This window comes from Aspergillus caelatus, assembly GCF_009193585.1.
Source record: "Aspergillus caelatus strain CBS 763.97 unplaced genomic scaffold BDV27scaffold_70, whole genome shotgun sequence".
Taxonomy (NCBI): domain Eukaryota; kingdom Fungi; phylum Ascomycota; class Eurotiomycetes; order Eurotiales; family Aspergillaceae; genus Aspergillus; species Aspergillus caelatus.
In genome coordinates, this window is record NW_022475333.1 from 87,823 (window position 1) to 109,574 (window position 21,752).

Genomic DNA, 21,752 nt, shown 5'->3' on the forward strand with positions numbered 1-21,752 from the left:
CGGTGCATCAGAGTAACCTTCCTCTAAAGGGACCTTTAAAGGGACCAGGAACTTGCACCCTCAATATTCACGTGAGTGGATGTGGCAAACGACTCTAACCAGAAAGAGCACTATTTTACCACTTGAAGCGGAGTTGTACTCCGTAGTATAGTGAGTCCGGCGTCTAACGCATTACGGGTAGCTTCCTGGGCCTCTTTAAGAGGGTCCTTTTTGAGTTTCCCTTCCAACCGTCGCCATCATGGGCTTGTGCTTTTCTTTGATCTCTTTCGCTGCAAATGCATGCTTCAAACGCCTCTACTAGTACTGTAGGCCGTCACGCGGTAACCCTCTTCCAGAGATCGATACTTCTAATTGGTTGCGCCACGATCTTCAATTGGGGCCCGGCGAGTTTATTCTAGCAAACGAGGCATCATTCGCTGTGTATGCGAGTGCTCATGAATCATGACGGGCCATGGGGTGGGGTAAGAAACAGAGATGTAAACACGGCGAGAAAACCTATACGTAAATATATTCGTTCGCAGCTGTATGAGCAATGTAGGTTCCTACTGCCGGCCTGAGTAGAAAGTCAAACAATAGCCCTGTAGAAATAGAAGACAGACCAATCAGCGGTCAAGAGAAAGGAAAAACAGAGAGCGACATTTATTGAGACATAGTACGATGTATATAAACTAATCAGAAACATATTCTATGGTTGCTTTCGATAAGATGGTTGAATATCTGGTTGATCTCTCGTCTGATCATCTGCACGTGACCACTTAACGCGTCAACGCGTTTGGAACGCGCCCTGCAATCCACGAAGAATCTAGCAAATTGAAACTCCACTTGATCGATCCCTACACCGTACAAACAAACCCTTCTCAAACCCCTCCCCCCAACAACCCCAATATTTTGATTCTGTCGGTCCTTCCAACTGCCATAATTTACTTAACAGGACCGACTCACAATGTCTTCTCCGGCTTCAACTCGTCGTAGGGGTCGCCCATCCAGGGCAGAGGCCAGCAGTCCAAGGGTACCAGATGCACAAACAACACCCCGCGCTTCTCGTCGTCTAAGGGGTGAGGCAGCGGTTCCTTCGTCACCACCAGCCAAAGATAATGGCAGCAGCGCCGAGACACCAGATATGAGAATGGATGAGCCCAGCTCTCCTATTAGGGCGTCATCCGTCATGGACCAAGACGAGACTACACCACGGGGAAACCGTACCGCTATCGGAGGTACGACGGTCATTAGGACTCTTAAATACTCGCTGATTACTCACGTATAGCAGACTCTTCCCCAATCCGATACACGTCTAGTTCTAGCCCAACTCGCGCTCGTAGCCTCCAACCAGGACGCTCCGATATTCCCAGCAGTAGCAGTGGTGCTCTTTTTGTCTCAGATCGCTCGGCCACAGGCGGTCATCGCAATGTTGCGTCCCGTCGCAATGATCTTCATTCGGGTGGTTTTGGATCTACGCCTAGTCGACGACGCAGAGTCTTTGTTGACGCCAATGGAATGCCTGCCGCCGATGGAGAGCCACAGTCAGATGCAACCTTCTCAAACATCCACCCCGGTACTTCAGAAGCGGATGCGTTAGGTGGCAGCTCTACTCGCGTCATCTGGGGTACCAACATCTCTATTCAAGATTCTATGTCCGCGTTCAAGAACTTCCTCTACAACTTTGCAACCAAATATCGTCTGTGGGCAGAGGGTGCAACAGAAGATGAAACCCGTAGGCTGGGAGATACTGCAGAGGAGAGAGAATACATCAACATGTTGAACACGATGCGCCAGTTGGGTGTGACTAGCTTGAACCTCGATGCGAAGAACCTTAAAGCATACCCATTGACTTTGAAATTATGGCATCAACTACATGCATATCCCCAGGAGATTATTCCTTTGATGGATCAGACCATCAAGGATGTTATGGTTGAACTTGCGATCAAGGAGATGGAGCGCCTGCGGACTCAGAACCAACGAAACCAGTCACACTCGAGGAATCTCAGTTCTGCGCCCGCAGTTCCGAGCTCGGATGCCATGAGTGAGACTGGCCGGATGCCTCAGAGCGAAATTCCAGATCTTGTTGGTGAAGTCGAGACAAAGGCTTTCAAAGTTCTTCCTTTCGGGCTTGATTCTAGTGTGAACATGAGAGACCTAGATCCAGCCGGTATGCTCATTATACACGCTTCCCGATATAACAGTTGCTAACGTACACCTTAGATATGGACAAGTTAGTGAGCATCAAAGGTCTTGTCATTCGCGCGACGCCTATCATCCCGGATATGAAAGAAGGTGAGTTAGCAAGTATTTTAATTTATGTCCACGCCGGCTAACTTTGTCTCTAGCCTTCTTCCGTTGCCAGGCTTGTAATCACGGTGTGCAAGTCGATATCGATCGTGGAAAGATCGCGGAGCCCACTATCTGTCCACGCCCTGCCTGCAAACAAAGAAACAGCATGGAGATTATTCACAACCGTTGTATTTTCGCCGATAAGCAGGTCATCAAATTGCAAGAAACACCGGATAGCGTCCCCGACGGTCAAACTCCTCACTCCGTTTCCCTTTGCGTATACGATGAGTTGGTGGATGTCTGTAAGGCTGGTGATCGAGTTGAAGTGACAGGCATCTTCCGGTGCAACCCTGTGCGCGTGAATCCCCGCCAACGGACGCAGAAAGCACTTTTCAAGACTTACATTGATGTCTTGCACGTCCAAAAGATCGATCGTAAGAAGCTGGGCATCGACGTCACAACCATCGAACAAGAGTTGTCTGAGCAGGCTGCTGGAGATTCCGAGCAGGTTCGAAAGATTACAGCCGAAGAAGAGGAAAAGATCAGGCGAACTGCCACCCGGCCGGATGTGTATCAACTCCTTTCTCGGTCTCTTGCCCCTAGCGTCTACGAAATGGATGATGTCAAGAAGGGTATCCTACTCCAGATGTTTGGAGGCACCAACAAGTCTTTCCAAAAGGGTGGTAACCCACGCTACCGCGGTGACATTAATGTGCTTCTTTGCGGCGATCCATCAACTTCAAAATCCCAGCTGCTTCGCTATGTCCACAAGATCGCGCCTCGAGGTGTCTACACCAGTGGCAAAGGTTCTTCCGCTGTTGGTCTTACAGCCTACGTGACCAGGGATCCTGACACGCGTCAGATGGTACTCGAGTCTGGTGCCCTGGTACTTTCGGATGGTGGTATTTGCTGTATTGACGAATTCGACAAGATGAACGAATCCACACGGTCCGTCCTCCATGAAGTCATGGAGCAACAGACAGTGTCAATCGCTAAAGCAGGCATCATCACCACGCTGAACGCTCGAACCAGTATCCTTGCCTCCGCAAACCCTATTGGGAGCCGATACAACCCCAATCTGCCTGTTCCTCAGAACATTGACCTTCCACCCACCTTGCTGTCCCGTTTTGATTTGGTATACTTGGTTTTGGATCGTGTGGATGAGCAAGAAGATCGTAGGTTGGCCAAACATTTGGTCAACATGTATTTGGAAGACAAGCCAGAAAATGCAAGCGACGAAGAAGTCTTGGTAAGTAACGAAGTTCCATCCAGGTGGCTCTGATATTATGCTAATCAGATTGTAAAATTTGCAGCCCATTGAATTCCTGACGGCATATATTACTTACGCCAAGACGAAGGTTCACCCCGTTCTTACCCCGGCTGCTGGTAAAGCTCTCTCGGATGCATATGTGAACATGCGCAAGCTCGGAGACGACATCCGCTCCTCTGATCGTAGAATTACGGCGACCACTCGTCAACTAGAGTCTATGATCCGACTGTCAGAGGCCCACGCACGCATGCGGTTGTCGCTAGAGGTGACTGCAGCAGATGTTGAGGAGGCAGTGCGTTTGATCCGGTCCGCTATAAAGCAGGCAGCTACGGATTCACGGACAGGTTTGATTGATATGGGTCTGCTCACTGAGGGCACTAGTGCGAGCGAGAGACGTCAGCGGGAGGCCCTGAAGCGTGGTCTGCTCGCAGTGATTGACGAGCTCAGCAGCGGAGGTGCCACTCCTCGCTGGGGAGATGTCTATCGTGCTTTGACTGAGCAGAGCAGCGGCGAGGTGGATGGCGGTCAATTCACAGAGGCGGTCCGCACGTTGGAGACGGAAGGTTACGTGAATGTTCTAGGTGAGGGTGCACGACGGAGCATCCGGCGTGTTGGAGGTCGACTTTTGTAATCAAATGATGGGATCATGATGCCACGGAACAGTATGTATGTAATCTGGGAAAGCGTATATTGAGTCAGCTGCATGGATTCGAGGGTACCAGGGCAGGGACGGTGTCTGGTGTTTTTGTCCAGTTCAATATCCAATTAATCGAGAGAGAAGCTCTCAGAAACGAAAGCAATAGATAATTCAAAATACCTAACATAACCAATGAGCTCTCCTTCCCTAGTAATACCACCCCCGATCCAAATCTAAGCCCGTCCCCTCAGGCCACAACCTCTTCACCATCCCCTTCGCCCCTTCGCCCCTTCAACCTGCTGCCCATCCACAAGAACCCCAACCCTAAGCAACAAGTCCAACAGCTCAGTCACCCAAAACCGACACCCAACCCCATCAGCATCAAACTCATATCTTCTCCCCCTTCCACTCTCCACCAAAACATCCACCACATCCCTTACCTTCAACCCAGCCCTAACATCCATCCCAACCGCAAACTCAAGCAACGCATCCTGTCCCGCAGGAGCACTCAACTCAGATAAAATAACATACGCTTTCGACCCGCCAACCAAAATACTACTAAGCACAGTATGACTAGGCTGACAATCCAGGGTGACGCACGTAGTCTCTGACGTGGAGAGGTAGAGACACCAGTGGTTTGTTCTCTTGGTTGTTGCAACGGGCACTTGGACGTGGGGGCTTGCGATTATGCGGTGGATTTTTGTGGAGAGGATTTGGGGGGCCCTGCTTGGGGGGATGTAGTGGATTGGGGAGGCGGACATTGTGTTTTCTTTTAGGGGGTTATAGATGTAAATTTGGAAGAGGCTGGCCTTTGGGGGATGAGATGAGTTGAGGGGTGAAGAATAGAGATGGAGAGACGGTGTTGGTTCATACGGACTCAGTACTAAGCTGCTTTCTTTGCTTGGCCAATCATGTTTTGATGCATGTTTGCAACGTTGTTTTATTCTAAGGGGGTGTTATTTAGGGGACGATGATATCGGGGGTTCTTGCTAGATGGAATTCTATTTTGTATACGGAGTGATTCCCCTTGATGGAGTAGGAGCAAGCTGGTTAATGAATAATGATGGTGTGCAATTTAGGAGCAGAATCTTCACTGATTGGTGTCTATAAGACGATCAATATAGGGAAGAGTGTGTTTATGGTTTTGTAGGGTAGCACTTCGATGGTATAGAGTATTATGCATATACTAAGTGTAACTGTGTTCTTCTATTATTTTCAAGTTTGGCGTGTCTAACATAAATCATTTCTAACTCATTCTAATCCATATACTTGCATAGAGGCAGGCGGTAGCTTTCAATCTGCCAGTATGCTCTGCGCACGCCATCCCATTCGTTATCCAGCTTAGGCAGCGCAATCTCTTCCCATTCAACATCGAACCCAGCATCCATCAGGTCCATCTCAGCCACCTTCTGGTAGACATCGTAGCTGATTTGCCGGTCAGCTCCCATGCCGTTGAAGAAACTCCACTTCCCCTCTTGCTCAAGGAGTCCAATAACTTGCTCACTGAAGAACTCCCGGAAGTCGCCATACGATTCGGCAAATGTATCGTAGTAGATGGCATCAAACATAACGCCCTGTCCGACCAAGTCAGGGAGAATATCCTGCCACCGGCCCTCATGGATCGTGACACCCGGCTTCTCACCCCAGCCCTTCCGCTTCATCTCAGCGACAACCTCCGGGTGCGCTTCAATGATATGGTGCTCTGCAGGTGACTGCTCCTGGATGAATCCATCCACAATACCCATACCATGTCCGACATTCAGAACACGCAGCCCAGACGTAGGCAGTAGCTTCTTCGCCGACTTGGCCATAATATCCGTCTCCCAAGCCATCATAACACCGTTCTGATCCTGGTCCAGCAAACGGTCATTCTGGAAAGTCAAATTGGAATCAAGATACCGGGAATTGGTGACATCGGGACCCGTCTCCATAGCCGTTTCAGTAGTTGTAGCCGCCTCAACCAACTGAGGAGCAGGTTCACCCTCCACCTCCACCTCCTCAGCGCCAGCCTCAGTCTCAGCCTTCTCTTCCTGTCCCTCTTCCTCTTCCTCATCATCATCCTCAAGCTCCTCATACCCATCCAACCGGTTCAAAAGCAGCTCCGCCCGCACACCAGCATCAACAAGCTGCTCATACAACTCCCTCAGCCCCAACCGCCTAGCAACACACCCAGGTGTCTCATTATTATTATCGAGATCGTTCCAAATCGCGCCCTCCTGAAGCAAAAACCTCACAGTCGCCGAGCCCTTCTCCTCAAGGCTCTTCTGCTCATCTTTCTGCTCCCCGTTCGTCTGCTCCCCGTTCGTCTGGACGCCGTTTGGCTCGTCGTCGTCAGGCTCACAGGCCGCAATTGCCGCATGTAATGGCGCATACCCAGTTTCGGGGTCTCTGACGTTGACAGGGTTTGCGATTGTCTGGTTTGAGCGGATTAGTTGGCGGAGTTTGGGGATGTCGTGTTGGGAGGCGGCGAGGAGGATTTCTTGGACGTCGATATCGACGTCGATTTCTGTTGTTGGGTCGGTCATTTCTTTCTTTGGCTTTCTTTGTTTTCTCTGTGGATTTGGTCTGGATTGCTTGTAAGATTGTGCTTTAGATATGTGCTTGTATTGGGTTTTTTGGGGGGGAATGGTGGGATTGGTGCGGGGCAGTGCCAGAATGTTTGAGGATAGGAATACCTTTTGCTAGTCGAGGGGGAGACGTATTAATATAGGAAACTTATGTAGACGATTGGGAGGTATCAGTGGTTTCCTTGTATTAGAGCGACTGGGTTGGAGTCGACTTTAGAGTGTAGGAGTAAAATGTTTCTTCCCCGCCGTTGATATAAAATTTCCGCCCACCGCGTTCATCAACTCCGCGCGCGGAGCCAATTAAATCGCATTCCGCGCAGCATAGATAGAGACTCAACGCCAGGTCATCTACCAAGGGAACAAGGCCAGGATGATTATTGTATTTCGTAGTCAGATCATATTGAAAGAGAAGAGAAACATTTCGCCCGATTGCTTTGAGAATCCTAAAAAACACTCGAAACTATTTGTACAGATACCTTATCCCACACCCCGATCGTCCATTCCAAAGCGACATCAATAGCGCCAGTAAGAATGAAGACCGATGAAACCAATTGAGTATAACAGCGAAGCTAGGCTTCCTCAGAAACTTCATCTGCGGGGAGCCGTCTTAGTCATTATTCCTTTCCAGAGAGAATTTCTTATTTCGAGTCTTCGACGCTGGCGTTGACATTCAGACCCAGACCCTGGGAATCCAGGTAGAGCTTGTTCTTGCCACCGTTCTCCTGGAGAATCTGGGCAATTTGACGAGCATTCTCGATCTTACGCAGCTCGATGTAACTCTTGCTCTTCTTGATGGCATCACCAATGAGTTCGGCGGAACGAGCCTCACCCTGAGCGCGGACAATGAAGGCTTGCTTCTCTTGGCGGGCCTTGTCGACCAGGAAAGCAGCACGCTGAGCTTCCTGCTGGGCGACTTGCTTGGCTTCGACAGCGGCAGTGAATTCAGGGGAGAAGGTTAAGTGCTGTCAAAGGGTACGACGTCAGTGTTTTGAACATCCTAGATCTATGCACGAGTTGGGAACCATACCGTAAGCGACACATCGTCCAGAGCAATGTTGAAGCGAGCGGCTCGGCGAGCGAGGCTATCACGAACCATCCTGGCGACATTCTCACGCTGGGTGATAAGTTGACTAGCGTTGAACTGCGCAACTACGCTCTTCAGGACCTCGTTGACAATCGAAGGGAGGACTCGTTCATCGAAGTCCTGTCCGAGGGTACGGTAGATCTGCGGAAGAGCATCCACTCGGGGCCTCGACAGAACACGACAGGTGATGTTCACCATCTGCAGGTCCTTGGTACCAGTGAGGGAAGCGATGTTCCGCGGCTTCGCGCGCACGTCATAGATAACCGGTGTTTCGACCCATGGAATCCTGATGTGAGTACCTGACGTGAAGATAAATAGTTAGCATGGGATTGAAGGGATGGAAGGAAAGGAAAAAGAGGAGATTTGGGCCGGGCATACCTTCACTGTAGATCTCTTTCTGAACACCACCTATTCTCGAGTATTTGATTGCACGGTGACCACCGTCGACTGGAAACCGCCTCAGTCAGCTATTCTGTTCATATCACCGGAGCAAGTTAATAGATCCCGGCATGCTCACCGTTAAAGAGGGAGTTTGATATAGCCCATCCACCAACACCGAGCAAGAGCAGAGCTCCCGACAGCCCCAAGCCACCACGACCCCCACCGGAGGGGAAACCGCCGAAGCCAAACCCTCCACGGCTTCCGCGGTTCTGTAGAATCACTTGGAGTCTCTCCCACTGTTCCTTTGGGTTCCGAGCCATGATGGTGGTTTGAGAGTGTAGAATAATATGAGAGGAGACGATGTGACGGAGCCGGCGTTGAGGTTCTTTCGATGTTCCGGCAAATCGTCCATTTGGGTCACCGCCTTCAAGTAAAGCTCAAGCTTCCAGTAGAGCTGCCCGTCAACTTACTCCATCTACAGAGAATTGTCCACTGGGGTTCAGGAGTAGGCTACAAATTCTTTTTGTGATACGAGATATTTGTTACATTTGAGCCGAAAGTGTGTGGCAACCTCCGTCTCCTGCCAAATACTCTCGAACCATTCGCACACTGCGTCTTCACGTCTCGTTCCCCCATTATTTGAAAGAGCCTGCAGATTCCCTATAACTCCGGCAAAGATGGCGCCTCCTGAAAGAGCCGGAAAGAGTGTCTTTTTGGGAAACATCCCATACAGTAGGTGCTTCTACGTGGCACACGTCCACAGTTGATTGTCGCTAACGCCCAATCTCAGATCTCACGGAGGAGCAGGTGAAAGACATTCTTAGCTCCGCGGGCACAGTAACCAAATTCCGCTTGATGATGAACCCGGAGACTGGAAAGCCGAAAGGATATGGGTTTGCAGACTTCGCCGATGCCGATGCAGCCGCCTCCGCAGTTCGCAACTTGAATGACTATGAGGTCATGGGACGGAAGATCCGTGTGGACTGGCCTCACAACAACGAGAAGGATTCGATACCCCCCGATTATTCGCAGACGTCTCAAATACCCGGACAGGATGGACAAATGGGTGCACAGCAGTCATCCGCGCCTCTACCGCCTCTTCCCCCGGGCGTGGATCTTCCTCCGCACCTAGACTGCCCGAACGCAATCTCTCAAACACTCTCCTCTCTCCCTCCGAATCAACTTCTCGATGTACTCTCTCAGATGAAGTCATTAGTCATGGCCGACCCGGCACGCGCTACGGAACTTTTACGACAAGCCCCTCAGCTTGCATACGCTATATTCCAGGCCCTGCTCCTGATGAACCTTGTCGACTACAGCACATTAGGAACAGTGGTGGAACAGGCCGCCCAGTCCCAAGCGGCAGCAGCCGCTCCTCCCGCAGCGCAACCTTTTCAGCCATTCTCAGCCGTACCAGGTCCGGTCTCCACACCTCCTCAGCCTCAGCAGCAAATGCCCGGGCAAGACGAACTCTTGCAACAAGTGCTCAGTATGCCACAATCGGCTATTGATGCACTACCTCCGATGGAACGAAACCAAATTATGCTTCTGCGACAGCAACTAATGCAAGGTGCCATGCGGTGATGACATAGCGAGATCGATCTAGATCAAAAGACTTTACGTGATTTTGGTACTTTTGAAACTTCAATACTTCTTTTTTTTTTTTTACTCTTTCCTCTTTCGTCTTTTTTTTTTTTTTTTTTTTCTTTTTTGTCTCTTCTTATGTTCGAATGACAAATGGGATGGCGCAAGATGGTTCAGGTGATTTGACAAAGGAATGTATACTTAACTTTAGTACAGGCTATTGAAAGTAGTAGTAGATATCCCATATCTTGATGGTTGTTTTTCTTTTTTCTTGTTGGCTTTCTTTATCGCTCCCCCTTAACGCCACCACGTAAATTAAACCACGCAAAATTTCATTTAAATTAATCTATGAGAAGAGAACAAATGAAAAACCCAGGGTATCTGCAGAATACCATCTAGACTAAAAATAAAAAATAAAATAAAAATAAAGAAGAAGAGGAAGAAAAGAAAACCGGGCAGAAGGACTTTTTTTAAAAGAGTCTCACAAGGTAGTAAAAGGCGGCTTCTTCAATGCAACTTCGTCCAAAAATGGAAGACCCTTTGGTTTCCCTTCTCGACTGTTTCCTGCACTGCTGACCGACTTACCGACTTTCCCCAGTGCGTCATTTTTCGCCGTGAACATATCCGAATTCCTTCACTTCGGGCAAATTCTGCAGGTTTTAACTATGGTCCTGCCTGGAAGTCTATTTCCTCTGTGACTGCAGTCTGGTTCAGCCAGGGATCCTAGCACAAAGATCGACACCCCCCTGAACCCTATCGCTTGGCCTGGGCCTTGGGGTCGCATACCCTCCCATTGACCGTTTCAGTTGGCTAAGCTCTGCAGCAAAGTGGCGTATAGTGCGCAAATTCCTACTAGTGACAAGCCAAGACTAGAAGGAAGGACCAACCAGGCTCTAGAGATAGTCTATTGTTTCAGCTATCGCCTGGACATCCTAGCGGAACCGCACCCGAAGATGTCGATCTAATGCAACAAGGAAATAGTCTCACCTTAGCTCACGATCGACCCGTGTCATTAGCACGCTCGAAGGCTGTCTTCCATGGTTATAGACTGCGTTACATCGGATTGCACTCCCGGTGAAATACAGTGACAAACAACTACTTAAAGCCCACCTAGGCCTTAGGTTAGAGTTGTCACAGCAAACAAAGGAAACTTTATTCCAAAGTAACGATGGACTTGTTGAATATGGGAAACCTGAGTGACTTGCAGACCCACCTACAGACTGCATGCCAGGCACGTCAACGCCTGCAGAATCTGCTGAGAGATGGTACATTTGATGTTGATGGAGCTAGTCTTGACATCTCTGCTATAGCAGCAGTAGCATAGTAAGTAGCAAATCCTGGAACTTTCGTGGCAACAACCACTTCTTGGGTGATGCTGACCCTGAACAGCTATGGTTGCATACCCAAGATCACCACAGACCCAGCTGTCCTTGATAAGATTGAAGCAAGTGTGCAGGTGTTGAAAGACCATTTGGACAATGGCTACCACGTTTACGGTCAGTACCCCTTTTGGGTCAAATTGCTGTATGACTTGGTGTACTGATGTTCTTCGAAGGTGTTAATACTGGCTTCGGCGGCAGTGCTGATTCTCGAACGGATCGAGTGGTCGCATTGCAATCCGGACTCTCCCAGCTTCTACAAGCAGGTGTGCTAGTCGCCTCAGATAAAAATATCAATGTGGACCTCGAGCGACCAGGTCGCCTGGATTCACATGCTGTGCCCGTCCCCTGGGTGCGAGCAGCCATGTTGGTTCGGTGCAATTCAAACGCCCGCGGCCACTCTGCAGTTACGCTTTCAGTGATGAAGTCCATCTTGCAGCTTTTGGAGAGCCACATCACACCGGTTGTTCCTTTACGAGGCTCTATCTCCGCTTCTGGAGATCTCATTCCACTTTCCTATATCGCAGGCGCGATTGAAGGCAACCCTGATGTGCATGTCCACGTACAGAAATCTCGTAAATCTCAGATAATGTCTTCTAAAGATGCACTTTTGTCTGCCGGCATGGAGCCTCAAGTTCTAGGTCCTAAGGAGGGATTAGGCCTAGTCAACGGTACTTCATTCTCTGCAGCACTGTCCAGTCTCGTTATGTACGAGACTCATCAACTGGTCGTGCTAGTGCAGGCAATCTCGGCTGTAGCCTTAGAAGCACTCATGGGTAATGCTGAGAGTTTTCATCCTTTCATCTCTGCCATTCGTCCTCATGACGGCCAAATGGAATGTGCCAGGAATATTCTTTCTTTTCTCCAGGGATCTCGTCTTGCCCAAGGTATTCAAAATGTGAAGACTCATACTCGCCAAGGTTTGATGCAGGATAGATATGCGCTTCGATGTGTTCCACAGTGGATCGGACCTCAACTAGAAGACCTCCTGCTCGCGCATAAACAAGTCACCGTTGAACTTAACTCGACAACAGATAACCCACTAACAGACCCCGAGACCGGGGATATTCTCCACGGAGGCAATTTCCAAGCAGTTTCCATTACTTCTGCCATGGAGAAGACAAGGTCATGCCTTCAGATGTTTGGCAGGCTCCTCTTCTCTCAGTCTACTGAACTGGTCGACCCAAGCCTTAACAACGGGCTTCCTACCAATCTTGTCGCTGATGACCCAAGTCTCTCCTTCACTATGAAAGGTGTCGATATCAGCATGGCTTCATACATGGCAGAGTTGGCTTACCTTGCCAACCCAGTGAGCTCGCACGTACAAGCAGCGGAAATGCGCAATCAATCTATAAACTCCATGGCTTTTGTATCCAGTCGGTACACTATGCAAGCAGTCGAGATAGTGTCGCTCATGTGCGCCTGTAGCCTGTACATCGGATGCCAGGCCTTGGATCTCCGAGTACTGCATTTGACCTACCTCGATAACATAAAACCCCAACTCCATCTGCTTACATCTGATCTTTTCTCCCCATACCTATCAGACCCAGAGCTTGCAAATCTGACCGAATCCCTCTGGGAAACCATCTCAAAAAGCTGGTCGACAACAACTCGTCAAGGCATACCTGAGCGAGTGCAAGTAGCCGTTAAAAACGCTATTCCTACACTGTTAGATACTCTGAACGAGAAGCGCGGCCCAGGCCTTTCAGATCTAAATCGATGGAAAACCAAAGCCGCCGCCCTTCTCAACAAGACATACCAGGACACCACAGACACGTTCTTTAGCCAGCAAAACACCGAAGAGTTCCTGGGCGCTGGTGCTAAGATTATTTACCACACCGTTCGTCGTGACCTCAACATCCCATTCCACTTGGGCTTCGTGGAGCACCCGACAGTTAATAACGATACCCTAAACGGTCGCTCGAAAAAGACCATTGGATCTTGGATATCAATTATCTATGAGGCCATTCGCGACGGCAGGTTAATGGATCCTTTTATGGAATCTCTTGCTTTAAAGAGCTCTAGTACCGATGACTCATTGACAAAGATAAGGAGTCTAAGGATGTCCCGACTTTGAACTAATAATCTAGATTCTGCAAGTATAGACTTTGCATAATTGCTTGAAAGACCCTGGCGGTAAATTTCATCAAGGGGGTTATTATACTCACTTTTGACTTCTGGCTGTTGTCATGCATCATTCTCCCTTCCTTATTATCACTTCGCTTAGATTGCGATCCATAGCTGTTCCATAGATGAACAATGACATATTACTTGCGACTTGTCTCTTTTATCAACTCTAGTGATCTTCGGAAAGTGAACACACAACCAACCTCGGGTTTATGTAGTTCTTCAATCAGCCCTACAGCTAAGGCATCATGTTAATATGTCTTACAACCTTGAATAGCTACTCCTACATACTCGAACATAGTTTACCAAACCCTCACCTATGCTCTCACCAAAGTCTCACAAGGTATACAACCGAGATAACCTTCCAGCATGTGTATAGAGTTCATCAATTTCTTCAAACTGCCTCAAAGACCTCAACTGATACAAATGGGTCTAAGAAATTGTAAATAAGATGATTAGAAAGTACGTGAATGGATTAGTAAGGCCATCATTCTATAAGTCTCACCATAAAGTATCTCGTTACTTCTGTTGTGCGATTTGACCCTTTCCAGTTGGACAATTTGCTCCTTTTAGAGAGTAGAGATCATAAAGTGTTATAATTCTGTGGATATGAAAGACTCGGGTAATTCAAGGTACTATTGACCAGGTACTACTAAGCGCTACTCTATACTACAAGAACGAAAGGTTTTACGCCAGAAATTCCTTTTTTGTGGGCTTGATTGCTGTTTTCTTTGAGGGTGTGAGTGTGTTATATATCTCTCTTTGGTTACGATATAGTTACTGTGTAGATATAGCTCTTCCATAAAGAAGAAATCAGGGGAAACATGTAGCCCACAGTCTCTCACTTTTTTTCTGTTGTAGTACCCTAACGAGAGCAGCATCACCGGAGCACGTCACCCACCCCCTTTGGGATATGTTATCCCATTCACTACAAGACATGAAACACGACACAACAACTAGTTAGCCAAGTAAACAAGGGAATCAACTTCACTTTGGACGATGCGATCACCCCTGTAGCATTCTCATTGTTTTCTTAGAGCCTAGTCACACACGCCCTTTTCTTTTCTCACGTCTACATCTCCCAAGCACACGTACTATCCTCATACACGTGACAGTATCGTGCCCTACAGCACTCATTTGCATACATTCAGGCTGATACAGCTCGTCTTTTACAAAGGAATTTCTTCTGGATCAGCAAGACCTCGTTTATCTCTTCTTTCCAGAAGCTTCGTCTTTCCTACATATATTCGACATGGCTCGTGGCAAGAGACCCGCTTCCTCTACTCCCTCCGCGCGCGCAACCAAGCGTAGACGTACCCAACCTACAGACGCCGGACAAGCCTGTTCAAGCTCTACTCCTCTCATCGAACCTCAGACTGTCGGCATGGACCCTGAGCTGCCGGACGTCGTTAGATCAGAACCTCATTTTGGTAAAAGACGGCTCACCACGCAGCTGGCTCTGAATCTCCCTCCTCTACATAAACTAAATGACATTTATCGTTCCATTACTGCTCGAGCACTGGAACTTAACCTTGGAGAGTTTCTTCAGCATATTGGATCGAAGCCTCTGAGGATTGTAACTGCCTGCTCGGGGACTGAGAGTCCGCTGTTGGCCTTGGAATTGGTGCAGGATAGTGAGTTTTCCCTCATCCTTGTCTTACATCTTTGAAAATAGTGAGGGCTGTTCTGACTGACATCTCTTTGATAGATCTGAGGAAGCATTTCGACCGAGACTTCAGGTTCCGTCATCTTTTCAGTGCAGAGATTGTACCTTATAAGCAGCGCTATATCGATAATAACTTTCATCCGCGTCTGCTCTTTCGTGATGTGACTCAACTAAAGGACCGTGTTGCGTAAGTTCGCTCGATTTCCCCCTTCCTTCTTCTCCTTTTCTTTTTTCTTTTTCTTTTCTTTTTTTTTTTTATTGATTGATTTCTATTTTGCATTGACCTCAGCGGCTGATAAAGGCGCAGGGCAAGTCCGTTTCCAGAAATCCAGCTTAAGCTTCTCTTAGCTTACCGTCCACCCTTAGCGGATGTCGTGTTTCTTATGCGTTTTTTGTGGGACTTTGCTTCTGCTTCCGAACTTCTTTTGTTGTTTTAGCTCCGGTTGCATTAGCCTCACCCCCTTAGTCCGAGACGCCGTACTTAACAAGATCTGGGCTAACTATCATGCAAAAGTCAAACCGCTTATGGCTCTCTGGAGAAGGTTCCCAGGAACCCAGACATGTTAATTGCCGGATTCTCTTGCGTTGACTTCTCTTCACTGAACAACAAGCGCAAGACCCTCGACGACAGCGGAGAATCCGGCGGGACATTCTGGGGGATCCTCGGCTACGCAAAGAGGTACAGGCCGCGAATCGTAGTACTTGAAAACGTACGGACGGCCCCATGGGGAAAGATCGCCGAGGCATGGGGTGGCATTGACTACTTCGCATGCCATGCAGAGGTCGACACCAAAGCATACTACCTCCCACAAACCCGCGAGAGAGGGTACATGTTCTGCGTTGACAGGCAGCGGATGCGAGAGCACGGTCTGGAGGAAACGACCATGGCGGATTGGGTTAAGATCCTGTCTCAGTTCAAACGCCCTGCGAGTTCACCTGCCGGTATGTTCCTGATGGACCCTGACGATCGTAGACTGGAACAGATAGAGAACGATATGACGACGCGGTTAGCATCACATACAGTCTACAATTGGGAGCGGTACCAGTTCAGGCACCAGAACTACCGGATGAATATGGGCTTGGGATACCGTCGCCCGTTCACCCGCTCGCAGGAAGACGGATCTTCTCAGATGCCGGATTTCACCTGGCAGCCTTGGCTCCGGAGTATGCCTGAGCGAGTCTGGGATACGCTTGATGCCAATTTCCTCCGCAAGCTCGTGGAAGGGTATGACATGAACCACAAAGAGTAAGCACTCTTCTACCCCCAACCGCCCCAATACTCCAACTCCTTAGCATTCCTCTTCTTTTCTCCCCCGTCTCCCTCCCTGCCTCGGCTGGGGAAAAGGAGTGTTATTTTCTAATATTCTTTCCAGGCGGTGCATCGAGCTTTCTCAGGGTATCGAGCGTGAGATCGATACCCGTGCGTACGGCATAGTAGGATGTATCACTCCCTCCGGCATTCCGTATTTGACTACCAGGGGTGGGCCTCTCTGCGGACTCGAGTCCCTTTCTCTTCAGGGATTACCGTTGGATAGATTGATACTTGCCCGCGAGACTCAGGCGGAACTTCAACAACTCGCTGGAAATGCGATGAGTTCGACGGTCGTGGGCGCTGCTATTCTCTCTGCCCTTATTGTGGGCCACAAAGTACTCGATAAAGGTAGCCAGCAGCCTCTTCCGAAGAAAGAAGTCCCGAAGCACAAACGGTTTGAGCTGTGTCACGATCACGAGCTCGTTTCAGGCAGTATCAATGTCGACAAAACGACCGATGTAACCATCTCCCATATCCAAGCTCAAGCCGCGAGTAGTGCGAGATATTGCGTATGCGAACGCCAAACTGCCATAAAGCGTGATATCCTTCGATGTAAGCTCTGCGATCACACCGCTTGCTCAGACTGTGCTGGTAACCCGACTCATGATTATCAACGTGCTTGTGGACTGGTGCGTACCCAGCCGTTAGATTTTGTGAGCCGACTCCGAAGCTCTCTCCCCGCTCGACTGGTCATATCCGGCATTTTCCCAGGCCATTATGACGTCTTCAAGGCGGATATATCGATCGATTGTCCCCCTAGTGTCTGGAAGAAAGTCTTAGATGCTGTAGCTCTACTAATGAGCGACGAGTTCCGTTGTGTCGACATCAAAAGGAGCTCAGTGTGGACAGTCACCTATATGGGTAAGCATGGATTTATAAGTCTTGTTGTCAGTGAGACTTGGTCGTGTTGGTCGCTCCATGCAAAACCCTCAGAGGATGAACCTGTCGTCTGTCTCATTCGCGAAATCTTCTCGAAACCAATTGCACGCATGACTCCTAAGTCCGACTCTCTTCTGGAAGGCGAATGGGAGATCCTCTCCCCTATCAGTTCAAAGTGTGCGCTCACGTTTTTAGGAAATGATCATCGCGTCGAATCTTTCGAAGCCAAATGTGGCATTCAAATTAAAGGCTTCCCTGAATCCAAAGTTTGGACACAAATCATGGTCGATGGCTCTGATGATGATATCGAAAGTTTTGGAATAGATGTTCGAGGGAAATACGATCTTCTTCCTCACTGCGGAACAGCGAGTAGCTGCTTGCATAAGAAACCGGCCGTTGGGAACTCCCCTGCAGTATACTTCTTTTTGGATCCCTCGAAGCTCGATGAGCCAATATACGACTCTTTTATCTTTTCTTTAGAACACAAACGAACTCTTGGATATGCATCTCGTTCGACTATCGCGGAAGTCTCTCACAAGTGGAGGTCTTCAAATCTGGGTATGGAGCCGGAGTATGTCAACGTGTACTATCGTAAATCCATCAAGCTGCACGCGATCACGTTGGCCTGCTATATTCCGGATTCTCCCATCATCTGCTCAAATCTGAAGCCTCTTACTTCAATGATGCTCAGTAATCGGGAATGTCGTAGTGCGAATATCACTCTTCTCTCTTTTGAAACACAGGCCACAGCTATCGATTCTTTCTGGAGAAAGGGGCCATGGGAAGTGGCTAATCCTGTGGAATCACCAGCTCTGCTTGGAGATATTACTTGGTTGCTTCAAAAGGCAGTTGGCTTTTCTGCGTTTCAGAATTGGATCTCTGTCAACGAAGGCAAATTGTCGGAAAAGTCAGGTAGCCCTGTATGTGGGGTATGTGTACCAGTGAAGCCCCGGATCATTTGGGGCCGCAACACTCGAGGACAAATCAAGGCATACGAGGATCCACACGATGCAGCTCTATACGAACGGCAGACCAAGTTCAGACCTCCACCCTTTCTGGTATTCCGTCAAGTGGACGAGGAGGATATGGGACACATGCGCGTCACGCTCAACATTCAGACTCTGTTGCATCAAGCCTATGGCAAGTTACTGAACACGAATGTCTCTAACAATGCTTCTTTCTTCTGGCGCATCGTGCCCAACTATTATGATTCGAGAAATCTCGTGTCCCCCGATTTCAGTCTCGTCAGTAACAGAAGTGATTCTCAGAGCGCTCAACCGCCTAACTTCCAACTCGATCTGCGGCCTGAGCAGCTGCGCTCCCTCTCGTGGATGATCCACCGTGAAAGCGTTGACATTAAGTCTTTCATTGAAGAAGAGGTAGAGGAGGCCTTTCTTCCTATGCTGATGTGGCGCGCGGAGGGCAAAGTATGCGTGGAGAAAACCGTCCGGGGCGGTGTCCTAGCGGACGACGTAGGGTATGGAAAAACAGCTATCACTCTCGGACTGATCGATACTCAATACAGTCAGCAGACTGAGCCAGAGCCCATCGACGGCTTCATACCCACAAATGCCACTCTCATCGTCGTCCCCAAGATCATGATCAAACAGTGGCAGTCCGAGATCACGAAGTTCCTCAAAGGTACGTACCGTGTGTTGGTGATCGACGGACTAGCGGCATTGGGAAGAAAAACTGTTCGAGATATACAGCAGGCAGATATTGTTTTGGCTTCTTGGGCTGTCTTTAACAGCCAGAATCATTATGAGAAGTTGCAGCAGTTTACCGGCATGCCGCGAGTCCCGCCAAAGGCAGGCCGCAATTTCGACGATTGGTTTGTTAAAGCGCATGCGGTGATGATGGAACAGATCCAGCTCCTAGTGGACCTAGGCCCCAGAGCAGTGCTTGAGTCAATTCAGGCCAGACGCCAGGAAGTCAATGACAACGAATCCAATTCCATATATATCCCGTCAAAGCGGCTTAAGGCAGGCCAGTATGCAGACGTTCTCCAAGGCCATGATCCTGCCACCGAAGCAGGGACTCAACATGCCGATTCATCAAGTGAGGATGGGCTGTCAGATTCTAGCGAAGAAGAGGATCCTGAAGTAATTCGGGCCAGGGTCGACAAGCTCCTCAAACTCCAACCTAGGACAACCGCTCCAACGACCTTAAAAATGGAAAAAGATGACGAAAGTGATTCAGAAGAGAACGAGGATGAGGTATCCCCGGTGGCATCACGCTCTGGGAAAGCACAAGGTTCTGGTAAGGTGGGCCAAGCTGTGACGCGCAAGCGTGCACCCGTCAAGACGGCCAAAGTCTGGGATGATAGAAAGGAGTTCGGCATAAATAATACCGCTCAACAAAATTATACGACAGTCAAGCTTCCTCTTCTCCATGCATTCTCATTCAATCGGCTTGTTATTGATGAGTTCACTTTTGCAAACCCCGAACGACTGGTGCCTCTTCTCAAGCTTCAGGCTCGTTCAAAATGGGTTCTATCTAGCACACCGCCGCTGAACGACTTTGCTGATGTGAATACGAGTGCACCCTTCCTGGGCATACATCTCGGTATTGATGATGACGACCTTCAGTCACAAAACGCACGACTTAAGGTGATCCGCAAGCAGCGATCAGAAGCAGAATCTTTCCAGGCGCTGCAGGCCCCGCGAAGTGAGGAATGGCATCGTCGACGACACATTATTGCACAAAGATTCCTGGACGAGTTCACTCGCAAAAATGTCGCAGAGATTGATGAGATTCCATCATCAGAACACATAATTCTCATTCAGCAATCACCTGCTGAGACAGCGATATATCTTGAGTTATGCAAGCAGTTGATGACATATAACCGTTTGGGCCGCCGAGGTGGCAGAAAGGGTATCAGGAGTGACCAGGAAGATAGACTGGATGAAGTAATTGGAAGCAGCAAAACAAGTGATGAAGCCCTTCTCAAACGGTGTTCATCTCTCGCTTTGCAGGGTCGCTGGCACAACGGTGTACCTGAAGCGCTCACCTGCAGTTCGCTGATTGAGACTCGATTGAAACAGCTCGAGGGCCTCAAGGAAGAACTCATGAAGAAGTTCAGGCAAGCTGCGTGGGTATACTGTGCTTGTGACTTAAGACATGAAAAGTTCCACGAGTTTATTGAGAGCATAAAGGCGCACGACTTTGGTGACAAGACTGTGACGAGGAAGCTATACCCACTCATTAAGGGTGCAATACTCACTTCACAGACAGATGACTGGAAACTATTCTTTTCTGATCCAGCACAAGTCGCTGAGGACTCATTTGATACAGAAATGCGGGATGAGACTGGAGTGAAAGAGGACGATGCCGATGATGGTGAAGAGGTAAGCTCTGGTGGTACTTCACCAGTTTTGAATGGAAACTTGGAGTTAACAAACAATGGCAAACAGGCTACTGGAAGAGCCTCAAAGCGTAGTGTAAGGGGTACAAAGACCAAACAAGGTGGAAAGAAAGAAGGAGCACCTGAACTTCCAGTCAAGCCAAATCACATCAACGAGTTCAAGCTCATTCTGCGAACAGTTACGAGTGGTCTTCGAAAGCTGATCCTTGAATGGGTTGCACGGGAAAGAGCGCTCAGGTTTTTGAAGACAGTACACCTTGTTCAGACTGGATCAGAGATCGCTGAATGCAGTTCTTGTCATACAACACCAAAAACAGCAAATCACATCAACATACTTGGCTCATGCGGTCATGCCCTATGCTTACAATGCACTCTAAAGACAGTTCAGAAAGAAGAGTGCAATGTTGAAGGCTGCCGGGGCTCCGGAAAGGAATTCAACGTTTTGGATGCGTCTACTCTTAAGCGTGATGAGAAGGACAGAAGTGCAAAATACGGCGGCAGTAAACTGGATAAGATGATCGAAATCATCCAGGCAGTGCCCACAGATGATCGAGTTCTCCTCTTCATACAGTTCCCGGAGCTTATAGACGTCGCATCCAAAGTCTTGGAACTGGCAAAGATCAAGTACACTGCAATCATAGCAACTGACCGCAAGGCAGCACAGAAGGTCCAGCACTTTCAGGAAGCTGGTGGCTTTGGTGAGAACAAGGTGTTAATTCTAAACTTGGGGAGCGAGATGGCCGCTGGATTGTGAGTTGCCTGTCAACTTGCGCCTCAGCCTCTACTAACGGAGAATAGAAACCTTCAATGTGCAAACCATGTTATATTTCTCTCCCCTATGTTTTCTCAGACCCAGTACGACTATGACTCGTCGATGACTCAAGCTATCGGACGAGCCAGACGATATGGACAGACCAAGCACGTCTACATATATCATCTGTTAGCAAGGATGACCATCGACACTACCCTCTTCCAAGACCGTCATGGAAAAGTGCTGGTCGAGAGGGATGGAAAGGCCACCCTTGCTGCGAGGGAGGAGGTTGAGGAGTGGGAGATGGTGAAAGGAGAGGCGATGTCTGTTGTGGTAGACAACGCATTCTAATGCGTGGGACAAATCTCACTTAGGATACACGTGATTCTTATGCTGTGTTTTTGCGTGAAGATATGTATTTGGTTCTGAAAGAAACCTGTTCGACTTGTGCGGTCAGAGCAGTTGTTGGCTTGTTGAGTTGGT

General features: G+C 48.8%; 6 protein-coding genes across 6 annotated transcripts; 4 read left to right on the top strand and 2 right to left on the bottom strand.

The window, feature by feature from the left end:
- The first annotated feature begins 770 nt into the window (after nucleotides 1–770).
- On the top strand, nucleotides 771–4,339 carry BDV27DRAFT_127035 (MCM DNA helicase complex subunit MCM4). The gene is made up of 5 exons (XM_032066663.1): nucleotides 771–1,214; nucleotides 1,268–2,146; nucleotides 2,200–2,271; nucleotides 2,325–3,517; nucleotides 3,582–4,339. Exons 1-5 carry the CDS (start codon nucleotides 944–946, stop codon nucleotides 4,167–4,169), a joined length of 3,003 nt encoding a protein of 1,000 aa, XP_031928454.1. The 5' UTR covers nucleotides 771–943; the 3' UTR covers nucleotides 4,170–4,339.
- Nucleotides 4,340–5,389: 1,050 nt separating this feature from the next.
- Nucleotides 5,390–7,073, bottom strand: rmt2 (protein-arginine N5-methyltransferase). Its single transcript, XM_032064374.1, has 2 exons — nucleotides 6,851–7,073; nucleotides 5,390–6,740 (listed from the first exon to the last, which is right to left on the bottom strand). The coding sequence occupies exon 2, from the start codon at nucleotides 6,698–6,700 to the stop codon at nucleotides 5,432–5,434; it is 1,269 nt and encodes a 422-aa protein (XP_031928455.1). The 5' UTR covers nucleotides 6,701–6,740; nucleotides 6,851–7,073; the 3' UTR covers nucleotides 5,390–5,431.
- A 48-nt stretch (nucleotides 7,074–7,121) lies between these two features.
- BDV27DRAFT_127037 (prohibitin subunit PHB2) lies at nucleotides 7,122–8,567 on the bottom strand. The gene is made up of 4 exons (XM_032066664.1): nucleotides 8,344–8,567; nucleotides 8,205–8,273; nucleotides 7,770–8,125; nucleotides 7,122–7,704 (listed from the first exon to the last, which is right to left on the bottom strand). The coding sequence occupies exons 1-4, from the start codon at nucleotides 8,525–8,527 to the stop codon at nucleotides 7,381–7,383; spliced, it is 933 nt and encodes a 310-aa protein (XP_031928456.1). The 5' UTR covers nucleotides 8,528–8,567; the 3' UTR covers nucleotides 7,122–7,380.
- A 133-nt stretch (nucleotides 8,568–8,700) lies between these two features.
- BDV27DRAFT_127038 (putative polyadenylation factor subunit CstF64) lies at nucleotides 8,701–9,809 on the top strand. Its single transcript, XM_032066665.1, has 2 exons — nucleotides 8,701–8,939; nucleotides 8,998–9,809. The coding sequence occupies exons 1-2, from the start codon at nucleotides 8,885–8,887 to the stop codon at nucleotides 9,789–9,791; spliced, it is 849 nt and encodes a 282-aa protein (XP_031928457.1). The 5' UTR covers nucleotides 8,701–8,884; the 3' UTR covers nucleotides 9,792–9,809.
- A 1,132-nt stretch (nucleotides 9,810–10,941) lies between these two features.
- On the top strand, nucleotides 10,942–13,447 carry BDV27DRAFT_127039 (aromatic amino acid ammonia-lyase). Its single transcript, XM_032066666.1, has 3 exons — nucleotides 10,942–11,114; nucleotides 11,181–11,287; nucleotides 11,347–13,447. Exons 1-3 carry the CDS (start codon nucleotides 10,960–10,962, stop codon nucleotides 13,245–13,247), a joined length of 2,163 nt encoding a protein of 720 aa, XP_031928458.1. The 5' UTR covers nucleotides 10,942–10,959; the 3' UTR covers nucleotides 13,248–13,447.
- A 1,102-nt stretch (nucleotides 13,448–14,549) lies between these two features.
- On the top strand, nucleotides 14,550–21,620 carry BDV27DRAFT_156971 (putative SNF2 family helicase; the record flags this gene model as incomplete). Its single annotated transcript, XM_032072422.1, has 5 exons — nucleotides 14,550–14,931; nucleotides 15,006–15,150; nucleotides 15,478–16,209; nucleotides 16,337–21,268; nucleotides 21,317–21,620. 5 exons carry the CDS (start codon nucleotides 14,550–14,552, stop codon nucleotides 21,618–21,620), a joined length of 6,495 nt encoding a protein of 2,164 aa, XP_031928459.1.
- Between the last annotated feature and the right edge of the window lie 132 nt (nucleotides 21,621–21,752).